This window comes from Oncorhynchus gorbuscha, linkage group LG22 (genome assembly GCF_021184085.1).
Source record: "Oncorhynchus gorbuscha isolate QuinsamMale2020 ecotype Even-year linkage group LG22, OgorEven_v1.0, whole genome shotgun sequence".
In the NCBI taxonomy this organism is placed as follows: domain Eukaryota; kingdom Metazoa; phylum Chordata; class Actinopteri; order Salmoniformes; family Salmonidae; genus Oncorhynchus; species Oncorhynchus gorbuscha.
Window position 1 is genome coordinate 29,574,614 of NC_060194.1, and position 26,063 is coordinate 29,600,676.

The window sequence follows — 26,063 nt, forward strand, 5'->3', positions numbered from 1 at the left end:
GTACTCCATTAGCAGGACTGTAATCCCTTAGCAGGACTGTACTCCCTTAGAAGGACTGTACTCCCTTAGCAGGACTGTACTCCCTTAGCAGGACTGTACTCCCTTAGCAGGACTGTACTCCCTTAGCAGGACTGTAATCCCTTAGAAGGACTGTACTCTCTTAGAAAGACTGTACTCCCTTAACAGGACTTTACTCCCTTAGCAGGACTGTACTCCCTTAGCAGGACTGTTCTCCCTTAGAAGTACTGTACTCCCTCAGCAGGACTGTACTCCCTTATCAGGACTGTACCAAGCACTATTAGCAGGACTGCACCAAGCAGTATTAGCAGGACTGTACCAAGCACTATTAGCAGGACTGTACTCCCTTAGCAGGACTGTACTCCCTTAGCAGGACTGTACTCCATTAGCAGGACTGTAATCCCTTAGCAGGACTGTACTCCCTTAGAAGGACTGTACTCCCTTAGCAGGACTGTACTCCCTTAGCAGGACTGTACTCCCTTAGCAGGACTGTACCAAGCACTATTAGCAGGCCTGTACTCCCTTAGCAGGACTGTACCAAGCACTATTAGCAGGATGCTACTCCCTGAGCAGGACTGTACCAAGCACTATTAGCAGGACTGTACCAAGCACTATTAGCAGGACTGTAATCCCTTAGCAGGACTGTATTCCCTTAGCAGGACTGTACTCCCTTAGCAGGACTGTACCAAGCACTATTAGCAGGACTGCACCAAGCACTATTAGCAGGACTGTACTCCTTAGCAGGACTGTACTCCCTTAGCAGGACTGTAATCCCTTAGCAGGACTGTACTCCCTTAGAAGGACTGTACTCCCTTAGCAGGACTGTACTCCCTTAGCAGGACTGTACCAAGCACTATTAGCAGGACTGCACCAAGCACTATTAGCAGGACTGTACTCCTTAGCAGGACTGTAGTAATCCCTTAGAAGGACTGTACTCCCTTAGAAAGACTGTACTCCTTAACAGGACTGTACTCTCTTAGCAGGACTGTTCTCCTTAGAAGGACTGTACTCCCTTAGCAGGACTGTACTCCCTTAGCAGGACTGTACCAAGCACTATTAGCAGGACTGTACCAAGCACTATTAGCAGGACTGTAATCCCTTAGCAGGACTGTACTCCCTTAGCAGGACTGTACCAAGCACTATTAGCAGGACTGCACCAAGCACTATTAGCAGGACTGTACTCCCTTAGCAGGACTGTACTCCCTTAGCAGGACTGTAATCCTTAGAAGGACTGTACTCCAGGACTGTACTCCAGGACTTCCCTTAGCAGGACTGTACTCCCTTAGCAGGACTGTACTCCCTTAGCAGGACTGTACCAAGCACTATTAGCAGGACTGCACCAAGCACTATTAGCAGGACTGTACTCCCTTAGCAGGACAGTAGTAATCCCTTAGAAGGACTGTACTCCCTTAACAGGACTGTACTCTCTTAGCAGGACTGTTCTCCCTTAGAAGGACTGTACTCCCTTAGCAGGACTGTACTCCCTTAGCAGGACTGTACCAAGCACTATTAGCAGGACTGCACCAAGCAGTATTAGCAGGACTGTACCAAGCACTATTAGCAGGACTGTACTCCCTTAGCAGGACTGTACTCCCTTAGCAGGACTGTACTCCATTAGCAGGACTGTAATCCCTTAGCAGGACTGTACTCCCTTAGAAGGACTGTACTCCCTTAGCAGGACTGTACTCCCTTAGCAGGACTGTACTCCCTTAGCAGGACTGTAATCCCTTAGAAGGACTGTACTCTCTTAGAAAGACTGTACTCCCTTAACAGGACTTTACTCCCTTAGCAGGACTGTACTCCCTTAGCAGGACTGTTCTCCCTTAGAAGTACTGTACTCCCTCAGCAGGACTGTACTCCCTTATCAGGACTGTACCAAGCACTATTAGCAGGACTGCACCAAGCAGTATTAGCAGGACTGTACCAAGCACTATTAGCAGGACTGTACTCCCTTAGCAGGACTGTACTCCCTTAGCAGGACTGTACTCCATTAGCAGGACTGTAATCCCTTAGCAGGACTGTACTCCCTTAGAAGGACTGTACTCCCTTAGCAGGACTGTACTCCCTTAGCAGGACTGTACTCCCTTAGCAGGACTGTACCAAGCACTATTAGCAGGCCTGTACTCCTTAGCAGGACTGTACCAAGCACTATTAGCAGGATGCTACTCCCTGAGCAGGACTGTACCAAGCACTATTAGCAGGACTGTACCAAGCACTATTAGCAGGACTGTAATCCCTTAGCAGGACTGTATTCCCTTAGCAGGACTGTACTCCCTTAGCAGGACTGTACCAAGCACTATTAGCAGGACTGCACCAAGCACTATTAGCAGGACTGTACTCCCTTAGCAGGACTGTACTCCCTTAGCAGGACTGTAATCCCTTAGCAGGACTGTACTCCCTTAGAAGGACTGTACTCCCTTAGCAGGACTGTACTCCCTTAGCAGGACTGTACCAAGCACTATTAGCAGGACTGCACCAAGCACTATTAGCAGGACTGTACTCTATTAGCAGGACCTTAGCAGGACAGTAGTAATCCCTTAGAAGGACTGTACTCCCTTAGAAAGACTGTACTACCCTTAACAGGACTGTACTCTCTTAGCAGGACTGTTCTCCCTTAGAAGGACTGTACTCCCTTAGCAGGACTGTACTCCCTTAGCAGGACTGTACCAAGCACTATTAGCAGGACTGTACCAAGCAGGACTGTATCCCTTAGCAGGACTGTAATCCCTTAGCAGGACTGTACTCCAAGCAGTATTAGCAGGACTGTACCAAGCACTATTAGCAGGACTGTACCAAGCACTATTAGCAGGACTGTACTCCCTTAGCAGGACTGTTCTCCCTTAGCAGGACTGTAATCCCTTAGCAGGACTGTACTCCCTTAGGACTGTACTCCCTTAGCAGGACTGTACTCCCTTAGCAGGACTGTACCAAGCACTATTAGCAGGACTGCACCAAGCACTATTAGCAGGACTGTACTCCCTTAGAAGGACTGTACTCCCTTTAAAGGACTGTACTCCCTTAACAGGACTGTACTCTCTTAGCAGGACTGTTCTCCCTTAGAAGGACTGTACTCCCTTAGCAGGACTGTACTCCCTTAGCAGGACTGTACCAAGCACTATTAGCAGGACTGCACCAAGCAGTATTAGCAGGACTGTACCAAGCACTATTAGCAGGACTGTACTCCCTTAGCAGGACTGTACTCCCTTAGCAGGACTGTACTCCATTAGCAGGACTGTAATCCCTTAGCAGGACTGTACTCCCTTAGAAGGACTGTACTCCCTTAGCAGGACTGTACTCCCTTAGCAGGACTGTACTCCCTTAGCAGGACTGTACCAAGCACTATTAGCAGGCCTGTACTCCCTTAGCAGGACTGTACCAAGCACTATTAGCAGGATGCTACTCCCTGAGCAGGACTGTACCAAGCACTATTAGCAGGACTGTACCAAGTACCAAGCACTATTAGCAGGACTGTAATCCCTTAGCAGGACTGTATTCCCTTAGCAGGACTGTACTCCCTTAGCAGGACTGTACCAAGCACTATTAGCAGGACTGCACTCCCTTAGCAGGACTGTACTCCCTTAGCAGGACTGTACTCCCTTAGCAGGACTGTACTCCCTTAGCAGGACTGTACTCCCTTAGAAGGACTGTACAGGACTGTACTCCCTTAGCAGGACTGTACCAAGCACTATTAGCAGGACTGCACCAAGCAGTATTAGCAGGACTGCACCAAGCACTATTAGCAGGACTGTACTCCCTTAGCAGGACAGTAGTAATCCCTTAGAAGGACTGTACTCCCTTAGAAAGACTGTACTCCCTTAACAGGACTGTACTCTCTTAGCAGGACTGTTCTCCCTTAGAAGGACTGTACTCCCTTAGCAGGACTGTACTCCCTTAGCAGGACTGTACCAAGCACTATTAGCAGGACTGCACCAAGCAGTATTAGCAGGACTGTACCAAGCACTATTAGCAGGACTGTACTCCCTTAGCAGGACTGTACTCCCTTAGCAGGACTGTACTCCATTAGCAGGACTGTAATCCCTTAGCAGGACTGTACTCCCTTAGAAGGACTGTACTCCCTTAGCAGGACTGTACTCCCTTAGCAGGACTGTACTCCCTTAGCAGGACTGTAATCCCTTAGAAGGACTGTACTCTCTTAGAAAGACTGTACTCCCTTAACAGGACTTTACTCCCTTAGCAGGACTGTACTCCCTTAGCAGGACTGTTCTCCCTTAGAAGGACTGTACTCCCTCAGCAGGACTGTACTCCCTTAGCAGGACTGTACCAAGCACTATTAGCAGGACTGCACCAAGCAGTATTAGCAGGACTGTACCAAGCACTATTAGCAGGACTGTACTCCCTTAGCAGGACTGTACTCCCTTAGCAGGACTGTACTCCCTTAGCAGGACTGTAATCCCTTAGCAGGACTGTACTCCCTTAGAAGGACTGTACTCCCTTAGCAGGACTGTACTCCTTAGCAGGACTGTACTCCCTAGCAGGACTGTACTCCTTAGCAGGACTGTACTCCCCAAGCAGGACTATTAGCAGGCCTGTACTCCCTTAGCAGGACTGTACCAAGCACTATTAGCAGGATGCTACTCCCTTAGCAGGACTGTACCAAGCACTATTAGCAGGACTGTACCAAGCACTATTAGCAGGACTGTAATCCCTTAGCAGGACTGTATTCCCTTAGCAGGACTGTACTCCCTTAGCAGGACTGTACCAAGCACTATTAGCAGGACTGTACCAAGCACTATTAGCAGGACTGTACTCCCTTAGCAGGACTGTACTCCCTTAGCAGGACTGTACTCCCTTAGCAGGACTGTAAGGACCCTTAGCAGGACTGTACTCCCTTAGCAGGACTGTACTCAAGCAGGACTTAGCAGGACTGTACTCCCTTAGCAGGACTGTACTCCCTTAGCAGGACTGTACCAAGCACTATTAGCAGGACTGTACTCCCTTAGCAGGACTGTACAAGCACCAAGACACTATTAGCAGGACTGTACTCCCTTAGCAGGACTGTGTAGCAGGACTGTCCAGCAGGACTTAGCAGGACTGTAATCCCTTAGCAGGACTGTATTCCCTTAGCAGGACTGTACCAAGCACTATTAGCAGGACTGTACCAAGCACTATTAGCAGGACTGCACCAAGCACTATTAGCAGGACTGTACTCCCTTAGCAGGACTGTACTCCCTTAGCAGGACTGTACTCCCTTAGCAGGACTGTACTCCCTTAGAAGGACTGTACTCCCTTAGCAGGACTGTACTCCCTTAGCAGGACTGTACCCACTATTAGCAGGACTGTACCAAGCACTATTAGCAGGACTGTACTCCCTTAGCAGGACTAGTAATCCCTTAGAAGGACTGTACTCCCTTAGACAGGACTGTACTCCCTTAGCAGGACTGTACTCTAGCAGGACTTAGCAGGACTGTTCTCCCTTAGAAGGACTGTACTCCCTTAGCAGGACTGTACTCTTAGCAGGATCTGTACTCCCTTAGCAGGACTGTACCAAGCACTATTAGCAGGACTGCACCAAGCAGTATTAGCAGGACTGTACCAAGCACTATTAGCAGGACTGTACTCCCTTAGCAGGACTGTACTCCCTTAGCAGGACTGTACTCCATTAGCAGGACTGTAATCCCTTAGCAGGACTGTACTCCCTTAGAAGGACTGTACTCCCTTAGCAGGACTGTACTCCCTTAGCAGGACTGTACTCCCTTAGCAGGACTGTAATCCCTTAGAAGGACTGTACTCTCTTAGAAAGACTGTACTCCCTTAACAGGACTTTACTCCCTTAGCAGGACTGTACTCCCTTAGCAGGACTGTTCTCCCTTAGAAGTACTGTACTCCCTCAGCAGGACTGTACTCCCTTATCAGGACTGTACCAAGCACTATTAGCAGGACTGCACCAAGCAGTATTAGCAGGACTGTACCAAGCACTATTAGCAGGACTGTACTCCCTTAGCAGGACTGTACTCCCTTAGCAGGACTGTACTCATTAGCAGGACTGTAATCCCTTAGCAGGACTGTACTCCTTAGAAGGACTGTACTCCTTAGCAGGACTGTACTCCCTTAGCAGGACTGTACTCCCTTAGCAGGACTGTACCAAGCACTATTAGCAGGCCTGTACTCCCTTAGCAGGACTGTACCAAGCACTATTAGCAGGATGCTACTCCCTGAGCAGGACTGTACCAAGCACTATTAGCAGGACTGTACCAAGCACTATTAGCAGGACTGTACCTTAAGGACTATTAGCAGGACTGTAATCCCTTAGCAGGACTGTATTCCCTTAGCAGGACTGTACTCCCTTAGCAGGACTGTACCAAGGACTGTACTCCCTTAGCAGGACTGACTTAGAAGGACTGTACCAAGCCTTAGCAGGACTGACTTAGCAGGACTGTACCAAGCACTATTAGCAGGACTGCACCAAGTAATCCAGGACTGTACTCCCTTAGCAGGACTGTAATCCCTTAGAAGGACTGTACTCCCTTAGCAGACTGTACTCCCTTAGCAGGACTGTACTCTCTTAGCAGGACTGTACTCCCTTAGCAGGACTGTACTCCCTTAGCAGGACTGTACTCCCTTAGCAGGACTGTACCAAGCACTATTAGCAGGACTGTATTAGCAGGACTGTACCAAGCACTATTAGCAGGACTGTACTCCCTTAGCAGGACTGTAATCCCTTAGAAGGACTGTACTCCCTTAGAAAGACTGTACTCCTTAACAGGACTGTACTCCCTTAGCAGGACTGTTCTCCCTTAGAAGGACTGTACTCCCTTAGCAGGACTGTACTCCTTAGCAGGACTGTACCAAGGACTAATTAGCAGGACTGCACCCTTAGAAGGACTGTACTCCCCACTTAGCAGGACTGTAATCTTAGAAGGACTTAGCAGGACTGTACTCCCTTAGCAGGACTGTACTCCCTTAGCAGGACTGTACTCCCTTAGCAGGACTGTACTCCCTTAGAAGGACTGTACTCCCTTAGCAGGACTGTACTCCCTTAGCAGGACTGTACTCCCTTAGAAGGACTGCAGCAGGACTACTCCTTAGAAGGACTGTACACCTTAGCAGGAAGTACTCCACTAGCAGGACTTAGCAGGACTGTACTCCCTTAGCAGGACTGTACTCCCTTAGAAGGACTGTACTCCCTTAGAAGGACTGTACTCCCTTAGCAGGACTGTACTCCCTTAGCAGGACTGTTCTCCCTTAGAAGGACTGTACTCCCTTAGCAGGACTGTACTCCCTTAGCAGGACTGTACCAAGCACTATTGGCAGGACTGCACCAAGCAGTATTAGCAGGACTGTACCAAGCACTATTAGCAGGACTGTACTCCCTTAGCAGGACTGTACTCCCTTAGCAGGACTGTACTCCATTAGCAGGACTGTAATCCCTTAGCAGGACTGTACTCCCTTAGAAGGACTGTACTCCCTTAGCAGGACTGTAGTCCCTTAGCAGGACTGTACTCCCTTAGCAGGACTGTTCTCCCTTAGAAGTACTGTACTCCCTCAGCAGGACTGTACTCCCTTATCAGGACTGTACTCCCTTAGCAGGACTGTACTCCCTTAGCAGGACTGTTCTCCCTTAGCAGGACTGTTCTCCCTTAGAAGTACTGTACTCCCTCAGCAGGACTGTACTCCCTTATCAGGACTGTACTCCCTTAGAAGGACTGTACTCCCTTAGCAGGACTGTAATCCCTTAGCAGGACTGTACTCCCTTAGAAGGACTGTACTCCCTTAGCAGGACTGTACTCCCTTAGCAGGACAGTAGTAATCCCTTAGAAGGACTGTACTCCCTTAGAAAGACTGTACTCCCTTATCAGGACTGTACTCCCTTAGAAGGACTGTACTCCCTTAGCAGGACTGTAATCCCTTAGCAGGACTGTACTCCCTTAGAAGGACTGTACTCCCTTAGCAGGACTGTACTCCCTTAGCAGGACTGTACCAAGCACTATTAGCAGGACTGCACCAAGCAGTATTAGCAGGACTGTACCAAGCACTATTAGCAGGACTGTACTCCCTTAGCAGGACTGTACTCCCTTAGCAGGACTGTACTCCATTAGCAGGACTGTAATCCCTTAGCAGGACTGTAATCCCTTAGCAGGACTGTACTCCCTTAGAAGGACTGTACTCCCTTAGCAGGACTGTAGTCCCTTAGCAGGACTGTACTCCCTAGCAGGACTGTAATCCCTTAGCAGGACTGTACTCCCTTAGCAGGACTGTTCTCCCTTAGAAGTACTGTACTCCCTCAGCAGGACTGTACTCCCTTATCAGGACTGTACTCCCTTAGAAGGACTGTACTCTCTTAGAAAGACTGTACTCCCTTAACAGGACTTTACTCCCTTAGCAGGACTGTACTCCCTTAGCAGGACTGTTCTCCCTTAGAAGTACTGTACTCCCGCAGCAGGACTGTACTCCCTTATCAGGATTGTACTCCCTTAGAAGGACTGTACTCCCTTAGCAGGACTGTTCTCCCTTAGAAGGACTGTACTCCCTTAGCAGGACTGTACTCCCTTAGAAAGACTGTACTCCCTTAGCAGGACTGTACTCCCTTAGCAGGACTGTAGTAATCCCTTAGAAGGACTCTACTCCCTTAGCAGGACTATAATCCTTTAGCAGGACTGTAATCCCGTAGAAAGACTGTACTCCCTTAGTAGGACTGTACTCCCTTAGCAGGACTGTACTCCCTTAGCACGACTGTACCAAGCACTATTAGCAGGACTGTACTCCCTTAGCATGACTGTACCAAGACTATTAGCAGGACTGTAATCCCTTAGCAGAATTGTACCAAGCACTATTAGCAGGACTGTACTCCCTTAGCAGGACTGTACCAAGCACTATTAGCAGGACTGTACTCCCATAACAGGATTGTACCAAGCACTATTAGCAGGACTGTACTCCCTTAGCAGGACTGTACCAAGCACTATTATCAGGACTGTACTCCCTTAGCAGGACTGTACCAAGCACTATTAGCAGGACTGTACTCCCTTAGCAGGACTGTACCAAGCACTATTAGCAGGACTGTACCAAGCACTATTAGCAGGACTGTACCAAGCACTATTAGCAGGACTGTACTCCTTTAGCAGGACTGTACTCCGTTAACAGGGCTGTACTCCGTTGGCAGGACTGTACTCCCTTGGCAGGACTGTACCAAGCACTATTAGCAGGACTGTACCAAGCACTATTAGCAGGACTGTACTCCCTTGGCAGGACTGTACTCCGTTGGCAGGACTGTACTCCCTTGGCAGGACTGTACTCCCTTAGCAGGACTGTACTCCGTTAGCAGGACTGTACTCCGTTAGCAGGACTGTACTCCCTTAGCAGGACTGTACTCCCTTAGCAGGACTGTACTCCCTTGGCAGGACTGTACTCCCTTGGCAGGACTGTACTCCCTTAGCAGGACTGTACCAAGTTGAACCCCATCAGAAAATGCCTTCCTTCCTTTGAACCAGATAGAATTTGACTAATGTCAGCTCCTTTAATTTTGACCCTGAAGCAGTCACGAGGTGGTGGTTGGTAGTCGGAGGTGTGAATGGTCTAAAGCTTGAGAGGGCGCCACTTCTACTTCAATTTAAAACCACTGAGTCTTCCACTTTTATTATCAGGAAGCCAATAAACCGTGGGGCAAACCCTTGTGGCTAACTGACAAGGATTCCGCAGAGCAAATAAAGGGGAAGGGAGAAATGGAGGGATGATGGAAAATAAGATTATCTGGGGACAAGATGAGAAAAACATTGGTGGTGGTTTCCACTAGTTACCACAGACACAACGTCAAAATTGGCTATATCGTAAATATTCATGAAAAAAAAACAAGGTTAGCAGTGTGGTTAAGGTTAGCTTTAAAATCACATTTTAAGAAGATCCATTTAAGAAATAGGTGGGGTTTATGACTGTGATAACTGGTGATGACTGTGGGTGGTGGCTGGGACAGACCAGGGCTTACCTGGGAAAAGAACATGTCAGGGGGTGCCTAGTCTAAGTGGACTGATTGTTTGTGACATTGCCCCCCCCCACCCTACTTTGCCGGACCTTGGCATGGCAAGTGGTCCCTACGACCTGCTGGGGGGCTGAATCCCCTATTGTGTTGCCACTGTCACACTGCGTTAGCCCCACAATGGCCCCAGATATTTTATATGAAATCTGCCCTTGCCAGTGATTAGTGGGGACCAAGTTAAGTCATAGCAACAGAGAACTATGCGTTGTCCAGACCCCGCATGTCGGCAGACTGGGAAATCCCTATTCAAATGGTTTAATAAAACAATCTAAAGGGCGTGTGAATGGGGAAAAGCGCTTTCTCTCCCGGCTTAATCTCATGGTTGCGGAGATATTGTGCTTCGAGCAGCGCCCAGTGGGGAGCGGAGCTAAGGTCCCCCATCAACTCCATTTACCACACCCCTTCTTTCTTTCTTAGCCAGAGTTAATGATATACCGGTGCACTAACCTCACCTCCCCCAGCATGGAGAAACATGCACTTTATGAAAAGCAGGGTCCTCTTAGCACATCCTAAATTGTAACACTTTCTCATCCTGAGGTCAGGGGTCGTAACCTGAATTCAGTGAATGGCCTTTTCCCTGTTTGATTTACTTTAGGCATGAAGTACCAAGGAGAAACACATACAGTGCATATAGAATATACCTAGATTATAGAAGCAGATGCACTGCCTTTATGTATATCTTCCATGTATTTTCCATCTAAGACATTTATCAGGGTTATTGTGGGTATATCAGTCCCTAAAGCAAGTACAAACATCCTGATTTCCCAAGCCTTGTGGATATGGTTGTCCAGTTGCACATTATTCTCAATAGTATTGCAGTACAATAAAGTCAAACTGCGAAGCTGTGAGACCACATGAACAAAACTACTGTAGCGGAACTATAATTCACTATCGGGACAATGCCACAGACTATTGATCAAACTCATTGTAAGCACACGTGTCCCTATCATATCCACTTTTACATAATGGAGACCTATTGTATCAGAGACACATCCTTTTCACCCATTTAATCCACTGGGGTGACTAATAGTGCATGTTTATACCTGTGAAACAGAGCTTTTGTGTCTGGGTTCGTGTGACTGTCTGTCCAGTCCACTCTCGTTGGCATTCCCTGTTCTAAGCATTTCTATGACTCACACTATGCTAGGGTTTGGCTGCAGCCCTGCTGCAATGTCCTATACTCCTCCTACTCTGCCAAGTGTGCCGAGCGAGCTCCCCAAAGCACACCCTGTCCGAGTCCGACACACACACACACATTTGTTTTACTATCCTTGTGGAGACCAAACAATTGATACCCATTCAAAATCCTATTTTCCATAACCCGTAACCCTTAACTTAGCCTAACCTTTACCCCAAACCCCTAACCCAAATCCTAACTCCTAACCCTAACACCTAACCCTTTTTCCTTGTGGGGACTGGCAAAATGTCCCCACTTGTCAAAATGTTCCTTGATTTACTATCCTTGTGAGGACTTTTCACACACTGAGAACACCTGCACAGTCTGCCTTCCCTTTCATCACAGGCAGATTCCAGCGGTGCATGTTTTGACACTGGTTAATGTAAATTAATGAGTGCTGACGCAGACATAGCCTGGAGGTATGCTAGGCACTGTGAGGGGGGCAGGGCAGGAGAGAGAGAGAGAGACGGAGACAGAGAGCGAGACACAGAGATAGAGACAGAGAGAGAGAGCGCGAGAGTGAGCGAGAGTGAGCGAGAGAGAGAGAGTGACAGAGACAGAGAAAGAGTGAGTAAAGAGAGAGAGAGAGAGAGAGAGAGAGAGAGAGAGAGAGAGCGTAAGAGATAGACAGAGAGAAAGAGAGAGCGAGAGACGGAGAGAGAGAGAAAGAGAGTGAGCGAGAGAGAGAGAGAAAGAGAGAGCAAAAGAGAGAGAGCAAAAGAGAGAGCGAGAAGGTGAGAGAGAGACAGAGAGACAGAGACAGAGAGAGAGAGAGAGAGAGAGAGAGAGAGAGAGAGAGAGAGAGAGAGAGAGAGAGAGAGAGACAGAGACAGAGACAGAGACAGAGACAGAGACAGAGACAGAGACAGAGAGAGAGAGGGATATCAGGAGGATCGCTGGCTGCCCATATTCTCTGTCATGCTTATCGGATATGGACGGTTCCACATGTATTCAAGTAAACAAATCATGGAAAAACCTTGTAGATGCAAAATCTTTGTAGATGTAAATACTACGTAGAAATCTTGCATAACACAACATCTGCATGATACTGTTTGTTTGATGTGTACTGAATAAAGAGAGAGATTGTTGTTGCCAGAACCTGCAACAAAATGTTTCAAAATCCAAACATGTTTTCCACTTAATGTTTCAAGGCATTCTATAACCTGTGTGCATATTTAAATAACTTTATCCTCTGTCAAGTCCATTATATATCGCAAATATTTGCCTTCATTCATCCTTTTCCTACCTAGTGATGGTGTATACAGTAGGTTAGGTATCTGAAGGAACAAACTTGAGCCCTGATCTTTACTCATCTTTGCTTGTTAGATGTTCAGGGAGACGTCTGCCAATGAGCTGGTTAGGACAAGGTATTGGCAATAGTAGGCTAACTACTGTAACAGATAGGTGCAAAGCTTTTGAGGCCTACTGTTCCTTTCAGCTTTTCTCCAACTAAAAAGGCCTGAGGAGGAAACAAACACACATCCATCTGCACGGCTGACAAACAGAACAGACACTGGCCGTGCCGGGGGACAATGGCCCAGAATCCAAAGACAAATACAAGCATCAATCAAAGCAAATGAAATGAGAAACTTCTCCCCTATCAAAAGGCCCTGAGCCCCCGCCAGTCACTCTCCCCGGACCCTGACAAAGACACTTAATCCAACCACTTTGACCTCTCACGTTATTAAGGGCTTCACTGACCTTAATCCAATCAAAATGATTTACTAAAGCCCCCCCCAGCCCAAAACCCAAGAGTAGCCTGGCCCGGCCGCCTGCCTCCCCGCCTCCCCTTTCCACATAGTGGCCCTGCAATTTAGACAAGGAGGGAGAGAAGCCATGGGGAGATGTGGAGGTATTTACACCACAATGGGGCCAGGGACTGTGAACCCCTATCATTACCCACCTACTTGAGCTCAAGCCTTCTCTATCAATGGAACAACTGGCTCAAGAGTTTATTAAAAGCAATTTCCCCAACTAACCCCACCTCCCACTATAGTAAACATCAGTCTTTTCCAGACCCAGTTGACAGGTTTAGACCCCCTCCCTCTTTTTCCTCCTCCCCCCTCTCTTTTCCATCACCCCTCCATGCTCCTCTCACCTCATCTCTCTATCCCTGACTACTGGCAACAATCCTGGGGTCACGGTGCAAAAATGTGCAGACAGAAAAAAACAGTAACTTCATGACATCACAGCTGAATGATACAGCTACAAAAATGTTTTTGTAAACGATGGGTAATTCATTGGTTAACCGCATATCAATTTTTTTTTTAAATTTAATGTAAGTTATCTGTCTTTATCCTTATTTTACACTCCTCAAATTGAAAGGGGGGGGGCTTAAAGGGGATTCCCTTCTAGAGAAAATCCCAACAAAAGACAACGTTCTCCACCCAAAGTGTATACACACATCATTTCATCGGTTTACACTGCTCATAGCTGAAGGAATCTCTCAAGTCTATTTGAACAAGGATTTTAAGTGCATATGATAGACACACACACACACACACACACACACACACACACACACACACACACACACACACACACACACACACACACACACACACACACACACACACACACACACACACACACACACACACACACACACACACTAACACACACACACACACACACACACACACACACACACACACACACACACACACACACACACACACACACCCCCCCCCCACACACACACACAGACTGCAGCAGAATGGAGTAACAACTTTTCTTGCTTGTTTAACTACATGATAACAACAACTAACAACATAATGCTCTTAAGCTCTCTGAATATCAACACAGGTGGCAGCCTTCAGTAAAGTGAGTGATAGAGGTTCAGTTGAGACAGGGTTAGCTATCGTTTGTCATTTGACATGCCAAGCATAACCAACATTGACAGACAAGGAAATTATTATAGTACACTAGTATTCTTCCAAGAACATGGGAACAGGTAGCTATGGGGAAAACACTCACTTCGGGTATTCAAGTCATGCAGTTCATGCAATTTGGTTGCCACCTGTGCTGTACAGCACGAAGAAAGTTATTTCCAATGTAGCCAAGTCCCTCAACAATTCAACTGGTTTTAGACATGATTCTCACAGTTAAGTGTTATTAAATGTAGATTGTAGGCATGTCACCCACAGCCTTCCTGTTCTGGAGATGAGTAGCCCACTCAGTAGGAAAAATACCATTGGGCAAGGCTGCACTGTTTTATTACAGTGCCTTTTCCTCTCAAGATATGTTCTTACATTTGTCCAGCCCTGGTCCAAAGATGGCTAGCTTGCACTGTTTTATGAGTGTAACCTGTGTTGTCTTTTAGGGGTATTACGGTATGTTACCTTTGTCAAGCACTGGTCCAAAGATGGCTAGCTTGCACTGTTTTATGAGTGTAACCTGCGTTGTCTTTTAGGGGTATTACGGTATGTTACCTTTGTCAAGCACTGGTCCAAAGATAGCTAGCTTGCACTGTTTTATGAGTGTAACCTGTGTTGTCTTTTAGGGGTATTACAGTATGTTACCTTTGTCAAGCACTGGTCCAAAGATGGCTAGCTTGCACTGTTTTATGAGTGTAACCTGTGTTGTCTTTTAGGGGTATTACAGTATGTTACCTTTGTCAAGCACTGGTCCAACGATGGCTAGCTTGCACTGTTTTATGAGTGTAACCTGTGTTGTCTTTTAGGGGTATTACGGTATGTTACCTTTGTCAAGCACTGGTCCAAAGATAGCTAGCTTGCACTGTTTTATGAGTGTAACCTGTGTTGTCTTTTAGGGGTATTACGGTATGTTACCTTTGTCAAGCACTGGTCCAAAGATAGCTAGCTTGCACTGTTTTATGAGTGTAACCTGTGTTGTCTTTTAGGGGTATTACGGTATGTTACCTTTGTCAAGCACTGGTCCAAAGATGGCTAGCTTGCACTGTTTTATGAGTGTAACCTGTGTTGTCTTTTAGGGGTATTACGGTATGTTACCTTTGTCAAGCACTGGTCCAAAGATGGCTAGCTTGCACTGTTTTATGAGTGTAACCTGTGTTGTCTTTTAGGGGTATTACGGTATGTTACCTTTGTCAAGCACTGGTCCGAAGATGGCCTTGTCGTTTATGGTGGTACAGTTCCAGCGGCGGCCCCTGAATTGGTGCTGGCACTCCTGGATGCCGATCTTCACCCCCTCGGCCACACTAGGCATGATCTCCACGTAGTTTCGGCAGAATCGCAGCTGTTTGGGCACCAGGCCAGGGATGGAGCCACACAGGATGGGCTGGGAGCCCAGGGACGAGTACTGGTGGCCCACCGCTAGGGACCTGAATGGGGGAGACAGGAGGCGGGTTAGTGCCATGATATACTGAGTGTGTGTTTCTCTCTCTATCTTTGTTTGCGCGTGTATGCAGTGTGTATGTGCAGTGTGTGTTTGCACGTGTGTGTGTATCCAGCATGGTCTCATAGACTAGATGTAACATACAAAATGTAAACGCATGGATGGGTGGGCATATAATGCGAAAATCTAGCATCTAGTTCGAATCTCATCATGGACAACTTTAGCATTTTAGCTAATTAGCAACTTTTCAACTACTTACTACTTTTTAGCGATTTTGCAACTACTTAGCATGTTAGCTAAACATAGCCTTAACCCTTTTAGCTAACCCTTCTCCTAACCCTAACCTTAACACTTTTAGCTAATCCTTCCCATAACCCTAACTTTAACTCGTTAACCTAATTCCTAAGCTTATAACCCTAACCTTACTCTAACCCCTAGCCAAGCTAACGTTAGCCAGCTAGCCACCTACCTAGAATTTGTTACATATAATACGTTTGGCAAATTTGTAACATATTGTATGTTTCGCAAATTCGTAACATATAATACGAATTGTATTTCATAACATATCATACGAGATGGTTGATAGACATCCACAAATTAATACATATCATATGAAACTAAACATATAATACTAAATGGAGTGTTACAAAATAATATGAAATGCTCTGAGACCAGGTTGGTGTATCAGATGCTACCATTAAGCATCCATGCCTTATCCCTGCATCTATCCCCTCTGTAACCACCTGGCCTTTGTGTGGATTTAAAACAGTCTCAATCCTATACTCCAGAGGTAACAAAGCAGGGCCATGGGGAAAGATGAAAGTCCCCAGTGAACCCCAAGTGGTTCATAGACCTCTAGGTTGAGAACTTTGAAACGACACCTTGTTATTACAGAGAACCACAACCTTTTTTTATTTACCCTTGGCTTAGGGTAATGAGAGTGCAAATGTACACTGGGACTTCAGAGGTATGTATTAATTATATATCCATCCATCCTCATCGTCCCCTCCCTTTGAGGATGGGGATTCTGGGTTGCAACAAGTGCAAACTTGATTGTTCCCTGATTATATCTTTCTCGCTGTGTTTTTGTGTGTGTCTCAATTGAGGTATTTACATCGCTCATAACCATCGAACCATGACAACTCGTCCCCTGCTGTGTCATCTCGTGTTATGTCATCCTAGTACTTTTGTAGAGGACTTTTCAACAGCATGCTGTAATTGTTTGATCTAAAGAAGGCAGTAAAGGCACCAGTCAATCTGGCTCCAGTCAGTTTTGCATTTCCACTGTTTTGTACAGTGGCCATGAAATGAGATTAATTTATGGCCGCTATATTCTAACAGCAGCATATGAACTTTATTGTCCCCAAGGCGGGCATTGTTTAGGACACAGTTCCATTATCCATACCACAATATGGCTGTTTAGTTGATATCCTACTGTACTCATGTATTATTACAGTATATTAAGAAGATATACTCAGACCACTCTCATGACACTTCCACATGAAGCTTGTTACATACAGTACGTGTCCTTCACTCCTCACTCACACTTTCTCTGCTCTGCTCTGCTCCTCTCATCCCATCACTCTGTTTTGATCTAGCCACCATGTTCCATTTATATCCATTCATCCTCTTCCACCGTACTAGAGTGGGTGAGTTGGGGTTAATTCCATTTCAATTACTATCCATACTTGTCAGCTCAGGTAGACACAGCTCATAGATGTGCTGGGTTTGGACAAACCTCATTCTATGAATGGGATTGTTATATTAATCAATTCACCATGAATATAAACATATTATGTAACGGCCATAACATAACATTTGATTTAATAGCTGACTTCCTATTGTCATTGGCAAGGTAACTGCCGCATAGTAGCAACAAGTGCCTTCTTGGCACACCATTCAACAGCTCCTTCTGCAGTAACATCAGTCCACACTAAGGCTGCTATTGATGACAGTAATCTGGTGATCCAAGTCTGAGTGATCTGGCCATAATGACAGAGGCTGACAGTGCAGTGTTTGTTTGCATAGCGACCTGCTCCAACCACCAACAGTAGAACAAGGGAATTTTACACTTATCCAAAATAACATGAGGTGGACAAAAAGAAGATCAAGTAGATAGAAGAGATCTACTTGATCCACCCACTGTTTTGTTTCTCCAACAGTAGCCTTAGAGTGAGAGCAGGTGGAAGCAGGCAGGTCTTGTGCAGCTCAATTAGCTCACTAACTGTTGACCTGTGCAATTATGTTTAAGAAGTAATCACTCTGTGATCACAAGAACAAGATAATCACAGAGACAAAGTTCCACCCCCAGGCACATCTAAATTACACCCACATTTTTTTTAAAATAAAAAATGACCGCATTATCCTACACTGAGAGGTCCTGGTCGTCCCTGAGAATCACACTGACCTCGTGTACCATACGTATGCATCGCAAATCAACAGTCACAAAGATAATATATTGTTTGCTCTAAGCCCTGGGGCGGCAGGGTAGCCTAGTGGTTAGAGCGTTGGACTAGGTTGCAAGTTCAAATCCCCGAGCTGACAAGGTACAAATCTGTCGTTCTGCCCCCGAACAGGCAGTTAACCCACTGTTCCTAGGCCGTCATTGAAAATAAGAATTTGTTCTTAACTGACTTGCCTAGTAAAATTAAGGTAAAATAAAATGTAAAAAAAACAAATGAAGCTCAACTGAATACATCAAGTCCCATGTGTCTGCTTTCACCTCTTGTCTTTAGCCTACATACCTCAATGGGTTACCTAATAGGTGTAGCCATTTAGTACTTTCCAAAGTATGTCCCTGAGCAAATGGCGGAGCAATGTGTCATGCTCACTTTAAAGGGTTTTTCATATTATTTTCTTTGACTCTTAGACATGACTAGACCTCTGGTTAATCATAATTGAGAAATACAAAAAGAAAGACAGGGAGAAACGGGTTTTAAAAGTGTCTGTGAGGAAATCACATCCTCATGGCCTGCATTTTGTCTGCGATAAATATGAATGAAAGCAAGAGCATCAGTAAACAAGGAAACTCCTATTACAAAATGACCTCTCTTTGGCCCCTTGTCAATCCGCATCCTGAGGTGCTGAGCAGAGCATAGCATAGCACACCTCTTACAACAGAAACCTGAGTCCACATCACAACGTACCTCAGACACTTGCCCCCTAATACACATAGAGTTGAAATGTGAAGACTGAACCATGCCAAGTGGAACCAGCAACACAAGTACAACTCCCTCTGCAAGTGTGAGCAGATAGGATCTTGTTTGGGGGAAGACGGAAGGTGGAAGAAGGGAAAACAAACGGCACAGCTTTTAATTTGACCTGTAGACGTTCTATTCTGCCAGGAAGAACTCATGAATGTTTCTGTGGGTGTTGAGTGAGGTCAGCAGGTGTAAGAAAACAAACAAAGGCAGGATTCCAAACTGTTTGACTAGCTTGCTACACCGATACTCTGCTACTGTATGTGGTTTTATTTCACCGTTGTGCTGCACTTATTGTTGTATTGCTTTATGCAGTTCCCCACACCTGTTGATTGTGGTTATATACACTACCGGTCAAAAGTTTTACAACACCTACTCATTCAAGGGTTTTTCTTTATTTTGACTATTTTCTACATTGTAGAATAATAGTTACGACATCAACACCACAAACACACATGGAATCATGTAGTTACCAAACAAGTGTTAAACAAATCAAAAAATATTTTATATTTGAGATTCTTCAAATAGCCACCCTTTGCCTAGATGACAGATTTGCACACTCTTGGCATTCTCACAACCAGCTTCACCTGGAATGCTTTTCCAACAGTCTTGAAGGAGTTCCCACATATGCTGAGCATCTCAATTTGGTTGAGGTCAGGGGATTGTGGAAGCCAGGTCACCTGATGCAGCACTCCATCACCGTCCTTCTTGGTAAAATAGCCCTTACACAGCCTGGCGGTGTGTTAGATTATTGTCCTGTTGAAAAACAAATAATAGTCCCACTAAGCCCAAACCAGATGGGATGACGTATCGCTGCAGAATGCTGTGGTAGCCATGCTTGTTATGTGTGCCTTGAATTCTAAATAAATGACTGACAGTGTCACCAGCAAAGCACCCCCACATCATCACATCTCCTCATCCACACTTCATGGTGTGAATCACACATGTGGAGATCATCTGTTCATCTACTCTGTGCCTCACAGTCATAAAGACACGGCGGTTAGAATAAAAAATCAACAATTTGCACTCAGACCAAAGGACTGATTTCCACTGGTCTAATGTCCATTTCTTGTGTTTTTTGGCCAAAGCAAGTCTCTTCTTATTATTGGTGTCTTTTAACAGTGTTTCTTTGCAGCAATTCGACCATGAAGGCCTGATTCATGCAGTCTCCTCTGAACAGTTGATGTTGAGATGTGTCTGTTATTGAACTCGGTGAAGCATTTATTTGGGCTGCAATTTCTGAAGCTGGTAACTCTAATGAACTTATCCTCTGCAGCAGAGGTAACTCTGGGTCTTCCTTTCCTGACTGACCTTCATGTCATAAATCAATGATGGACTGTCGTTTCTCTTTGCTTATCTCAAATATAAAATATTCTGATTTGTAAAAAACATTTTGGTTACGACATGATTCCATATGTGCTATTTCATAGTTTTGATGTCTTCACTATTATTCTACAATGTAGAAAATAGTAAAAATTAAGAAAAAGCCTTGAGTAGGTGTTCTGAAAATGTTGACCGGTAAGTGTACATTTTTAGGTGTGACCTGTTGATTCTTATTTATGCGAAACTCATGTTTGACCATGTATGAGCTGACTAAACCTAGTAGTGTATGGGAGTGTACACTGTAGAACATATGATTTGATCAATACAAGCCAGACAGACAGACAGAGAGATAGACAGAACCTGCCTGGACACATAGTCATACGTCTCAAGACGTCCCATACAGGCTGAGTGATGCAGGTCACCTCTATGCCTGTAAGGAAGCAGGAGGAGAAGAAGTGGCAACGCTTCAACATAATATGATTCATGGATTTGTTACAGAGGTAGACTATAAAGGACATGGTGTAATTGAGTGCTAAAAAATACATATTTTACATGCTGTACAACTTCATTTCGGATATATGGAATTTGTGGTCTAAGGTTGAATGCAAACTGTTTGTATTTATTAGTGAATGGTTCCTCCTTGTAATTCATAGATCTAAAGTGAACATATTACAAAAGGAATTTTTGTTTCCTCATAGATAAGTAATGCATCATGTGTCTGATATCGCTTTCCTTACCACTTGCCACTGAGCAGAAAAAACAAAACATTTCCTGTTGGTGATACACAAACTCAAACAAAATCAAGACCATTGAGGATCCACATAAACCAGACCTGTATCATCTCTATAAACAGTAGCTGCATGTTATAATCAGAAATACACACACAAGAGAAAATAATAGATATCATGTTTGATTCTAGTCTCAGTCAGTATAGATCTGTCCTCCTCTCACTGAAGTGTATCCAGCCTAGGTTAAATGCATATTTCAGCAAGCCCAAGCAGGGTACCGTAGAATTACCACTTTACTCTTGCAGGCCCCGGGGCTTTGGAGCCGACTTTGACATCAAGAGAGCATGTTTGGTAAAAGGAATGTGCGGCAAGCTTTCACCTCCAGGTATTTATCTTTTAAGGTGGTGTTTGGTGGGTGTGTGGCGGGTGCAGTCAGGCTGAGCCATGACAGGTCAGGGAGTTAGACAGACATGAACCTGCCTTGGTTGAGATCCACATCCTCCACCAACCCTCCACCATGATCTGCCTGCCACTGTACAGTATACACTCTTAGAAAAAAGGGTTCCAAAAGGGTTCTTTGGCTGTCCCCATAGGCGGTAGAAGCCTTTTGGTTCCAAGTAGAACCCTCAGTGGAAAGGATTCTACATTGAACCCAAAAGGGTTCATCAAAGGGTTCTCCTATGGTGACAGCCAAAGAACCCTTTTAGGTTCTAGATAACACCCTTTTCCCAAGAGTGTAGTTAAAGGTGAAATAGTTCTGGTGGCCATTCCAATTCCAAGCGGCATTCAGGCACCAGCTTCCACCAACATACCTCCACAAAGCTACTTTTCATCATAATAGTATCTGTCATTTATTGGATAGTTGACAGGTTATTTGCGAAAGTAAAGTCACGTTTGGTGAGAGGATCTAAAAAAATGCCTATTGTTCAACAGCATGGTGTTCAAATTGGATTGAATTATAGTACCATGAAACACGTTTCTACTTTAGCTTCTTATCTCACTCTTTAGGGAGGTAACTAGTTTCCATGAAGCCAGAATCAATCAAAACTCGATATTACATAAACTATGCAGAGTTCAATGGTGACTTCACTTCAGCTCCTTATAGCCTGGTGCTGCAGCTCCAGCTGAGCTTTGTTTGAATTGGTCGGGGTGATACAATAAACACAGAGAGACCTCAATGGCGTCTTTGGACACGCTCGTCTCTGTTTTGCTTCCGGCGTTGCACTCTTGCCCAGGCTGAATCAGTGCTCTGACCCACCCGCCAATAGCAAATCATAAACACACAAGTTGATGACAGAGGCTGGTTACTGTGACCAAATGGAAGCCTGCCTTCCATCCTCTTTGTCAGTCATCATGACTGGATCTGGTGTTTTGATACAATATTGGCCCCACAAAAAAGAAACTAAAAAGACAGCTCCTTTATGATCCAACAAGAGAGGGTGAATGATTGTGTACTGTGGGCTGTACCGCAAGAACATACTGTTTTGCATTGACGTAAGTTATAACTCTGTTACTTTGATTCTGGAACCCATCTGGTGGAACTTGGGGACCAACCCTCTGTCAGCATTGTAGTAGACCAGTGTTTCCCAAACCTCTCATTGAGTATCCCTAGCCACTCCCACTTAATTGATCTACGCTATTCTACTAGGCCACCTTGATTCAACATATCCAGGGCTTGATGATTAGCACTAGTTGAATCGGGTACTAGTACTGGTATAGATCAAATAGGGGAACGGCTAGTGCGGGGGGGGGGCTACTGAAAGAGAGGTTTGGAAACCACGGAAGTAGACCATAGCCTTTAGGTTTCTCCCCTCAGAATGAACCTATCCTGATCCTGGCCTCAGAGCCCTGGGTCTCAGAGCAGGAGTGCTGATTTAGGACTAGAGCCCACCACTGTTTATGCTGGATATCTGTCCAGCTGAGCGTGTAAGTAGATTAATAGGATACCTATTAGCTTAATTAAGTGCAGGGACACAGCATCTTTAATATTTCATGGGAAACATTGATTTGAGGAAGGATGCCATTGTGTGATTGGTTAAAATGTAAATCTGTAGTGAATTTCTTGGGGATGAGGATATCTGATCTAGGACTGTGTCTATACTGTAACATCCCCTATCCTCCGGCTATAATGCCTCTGGGCTGCAGCATCTGACAAATGTCTCCCCTCTCAAGGGAAGAGGAGTTGTTCAACAAGAGGGTTCCACTAGCCTTTCTACGAAATACATCCTAAAGATTAATAAATGGAATTCACATTCCTCCAATTTTCTATCCTTTTTCAACCCACTGTCACTAATTCATTCCTCTCCAATTGCACTATTCCATCATAGTTTCTTTCTCAGTTTGATCAGCTGACTCAACCAGTTCACCCAGTGTTGTTGGCTCAAATCCCACTCTTTTCTTGCATCTATTTTTGCTGTTGTTTTTTCAACAGAGATCAATTAATGATCAATTGAAGCTCCTCTAATGACCTAAGGCAGTCCGACTTACATTATAAATGTCACCTTCAATCAATATACTTTTATAGCATGCAATACGCCTAAACAATAACTCAGAAAACAGTAAATATTTTGTGATGAGATGATACCAGACATCTCTTACCTTTAAAATAAGACAATTCGGTCAATTATGGATTATTTTAAATCAAAATGCAATTCCAGTTGAAAACCTTACATCCTCATTTCCATTGGTCTGTGAATGGACCATTGGGATTAATTCCTTTCTCAACTGACCCCCAATTTAAGGCCTAAAGCCATCCCTCATTCTCCTTAGGCCTTTAACACTTGCGAAAAATAATTTGACTGTTTGGGAAATGATCAACACCAGTCCTTTAAGAAGACTAATAAATAACACGAATAAATAACAATTGCGTATGGGTACCACCAAACAACATATGTTAGGCTGTAGTTTATGAAGCATCATTGAAAGCTAATTTCAATGATGAAGCCTGGATAATCAGTATCTGAGGCTATACAAATAATTGTGGTATAGGGTTACACCACTCCATTGGATGACATAACGGATGGCCAATTTCAATTAAATACCTAGCTTTGGGAAATAATCAATATTCTCAATCGTGAAATTCGTGTATTCAATAAAATCTATATTATACATATCGAATAAAACATTGAGATTATTAGGTCACTTAAATGTTGCGTTTAAACTTTGATTAAAATAATAATGCAAAAGAAAGTAAACTGAACGTGTTTTGTTGAATGATGATTTCACATTATTTTTTATTATTTATTATTATTATTGTTGTTGAATATTAGTATCATGAAACGAATAATATTTCCGTTTCGCACCGCCCCTCTCATAAACGCATGTAATATTCAACAATAATAATAATATGAATAAATAATAATAATAATTTGAAATGATCATTCGGCTTACTTTCCTTCGCGTTATTATTTTAATCAGTATCTATCATCAGCGATCTCTTATCAAGTAGAATGCAGCATGACCTCTTTTTGGCGTAGTCAAAGCATACTGAAACTAGTTTACACAAAAATCTCTTTGAATTCTATTTTGTATAACCAGTCTGGGTAAGTAGGCTATTCTTGTCTCCGCACTGCATGCGTTTTTAAATCAATAGCTTCAGTGACTCACGTGCTGTTATTTCTTCATACAATTTCACTTGATTAGCTCTATAACCCATCTTCACGATTCTGTCTCTGCTGGTTAACGTCGATATCCACTGTCCGTTGACAGGGCCAATTAGACCGGTATGATAGCCTAGGATACAACTTAATTGCCGGGGCGCCCAGCATCGGAAACCACATGCTGATATTATTATTTCAAACAAACTAACCGAAAGCAACAATAAACGAAAAAGTATATTGATGAAATAATAGGTCGTTAGCATTTTTCAGAACATGTTGCAGTTAAAAGTAGAGTGAAGATAAAACTTACCACCAGATAGGGTAACTTGGTATGGCATGCGTAAACCCACAAAGAAACAGGAAACATCCAAGGTATATCATCCTTAAAAAAGTTTCGCAAAACATCTTCACCACATACACGCGCGTTCATACGCGCGCACTTCCTTTTTTCAATTAGAAAAAACAAAAGAACAATCTGTGCTGCTGACCAATATTTCTCACCTTGTCCTAAAAAATAATGATAGGCTAGAGAAGCAATATTTTGCGACTAGTCATGGCAGAAGGGAGCCAAATATAAAAAGTTAAAAGCAGCTTGCTTTTAGGACCCAATCAGCAGGTATTGCCAAAGGGGAAATTCTGGTCATGCGAACGCGCTATCCCTGAGTCAGTCAGGCTGAAAGCAAACACAAGAATGAGCTAATTTTAAGAAGATAGTGTTTTAGTGCTCATTGAGACATGGTCGCATTGGCATGCTGTGTGTGATATATAATGTTGTTTAAAGGAGAAGAGGGAGGGTCCGCGGTCTTTTAAATAGACATCGAACCCCCGTGGATTGGGTAGCTATAACAACCTGTCCGGATTTCACTCCCTGGTTTGAAGCTGCTAAAATGCAGAAATAGATATGTGTGAATTGCTTGAGCCCCGCTATTCAGTTTTCTAATCCTTCATTTGTCCCCTGTATGCCATCATGGATACATCTACATTCCCCTGAAAAGTGATTTTGTAAGTGATGAGCTGAGTAGTAAATACATGAAGCTTTAACTTGCAGATATAGTTATACGTTGGGCTACTTTAGAAGTACTGACATATGCATGATAGATATAGATATAGATATATATGCCATTTAGCAGACGCTTTTATCCAAAGCGACTTACAGTCATGTGTGCATACATTCTACGTATGGGTGGTCCCGGGGATCGAACCCACTACCCTGGCGTTACAATGGTCCTTATTATATTATATCCATTCAGATAACCTAGCTATATTCACTTTCACATATTGCCTTAATTATTGATGCCATTTGTCTAATTTATATGACAAAATTATAGGCATACAAGAGTGAAATTCATGTCGAATGTCCAAATAGCATCATAAAACATCTGCAAACGAGTAAAATATCATCTGGAATCATATATTGTTCACTTTACACAGATTACAATACGATTTTTTTTAAGAATAACTTTTGGCGAGATAAACCAGACTTTTTTCAATGAACTGTCCATGGTGCTTATGGGTTATCTATAGGCTGCTCCACTCCACGTCATGTCATTGCCACGCGAGCATCCCATAGGGTTGCCCGTCCCGCGCTGTGCGGAGTTTAAATGGCAGGGTGTTGTATTTCCTCTCTCTCAGAGTCAAGTGGCTGTTGATAGGTGATCTAATAGGAAGTGGACTAGTCCTCACTTTCCATTGATATGCACTCGCGGATGCATATCT

At 44.5% G+C, this 26,063-nt stretch overlaps 1 protein-coding gene across 1 annotated transcript in view; it reads right to left on the reverse strand.

Moving 5' to 3' along the window:
* LOC124009194 (protein Wnt-3a-like) overlaps positions 1–24,884 on the reverse strand; it is a 50,733-nt gene extending 25,849 nt beyond the window's left edge. The window contains exons 1-2 of the mRNA XM_046320756.1: positions 24,658–24,884; positions 15,245–15,483 (exon numbers count right to left, since the gene is read on the reverse strand). Coding sequence (XP_046176712.1) covers positions 15,245–15,483; positions 24,658–24,752 — 334 coding nt within the window. The 5' untranslated portion in view covers positions 24,753–24,884. The remainder of the gene's footprint in view (positions 1–15,244; positions 15,484–24,657) is intronic.
* Between the last annotated feature and the right edge of the window lie 1,179 nt (positions 24,885–26,063).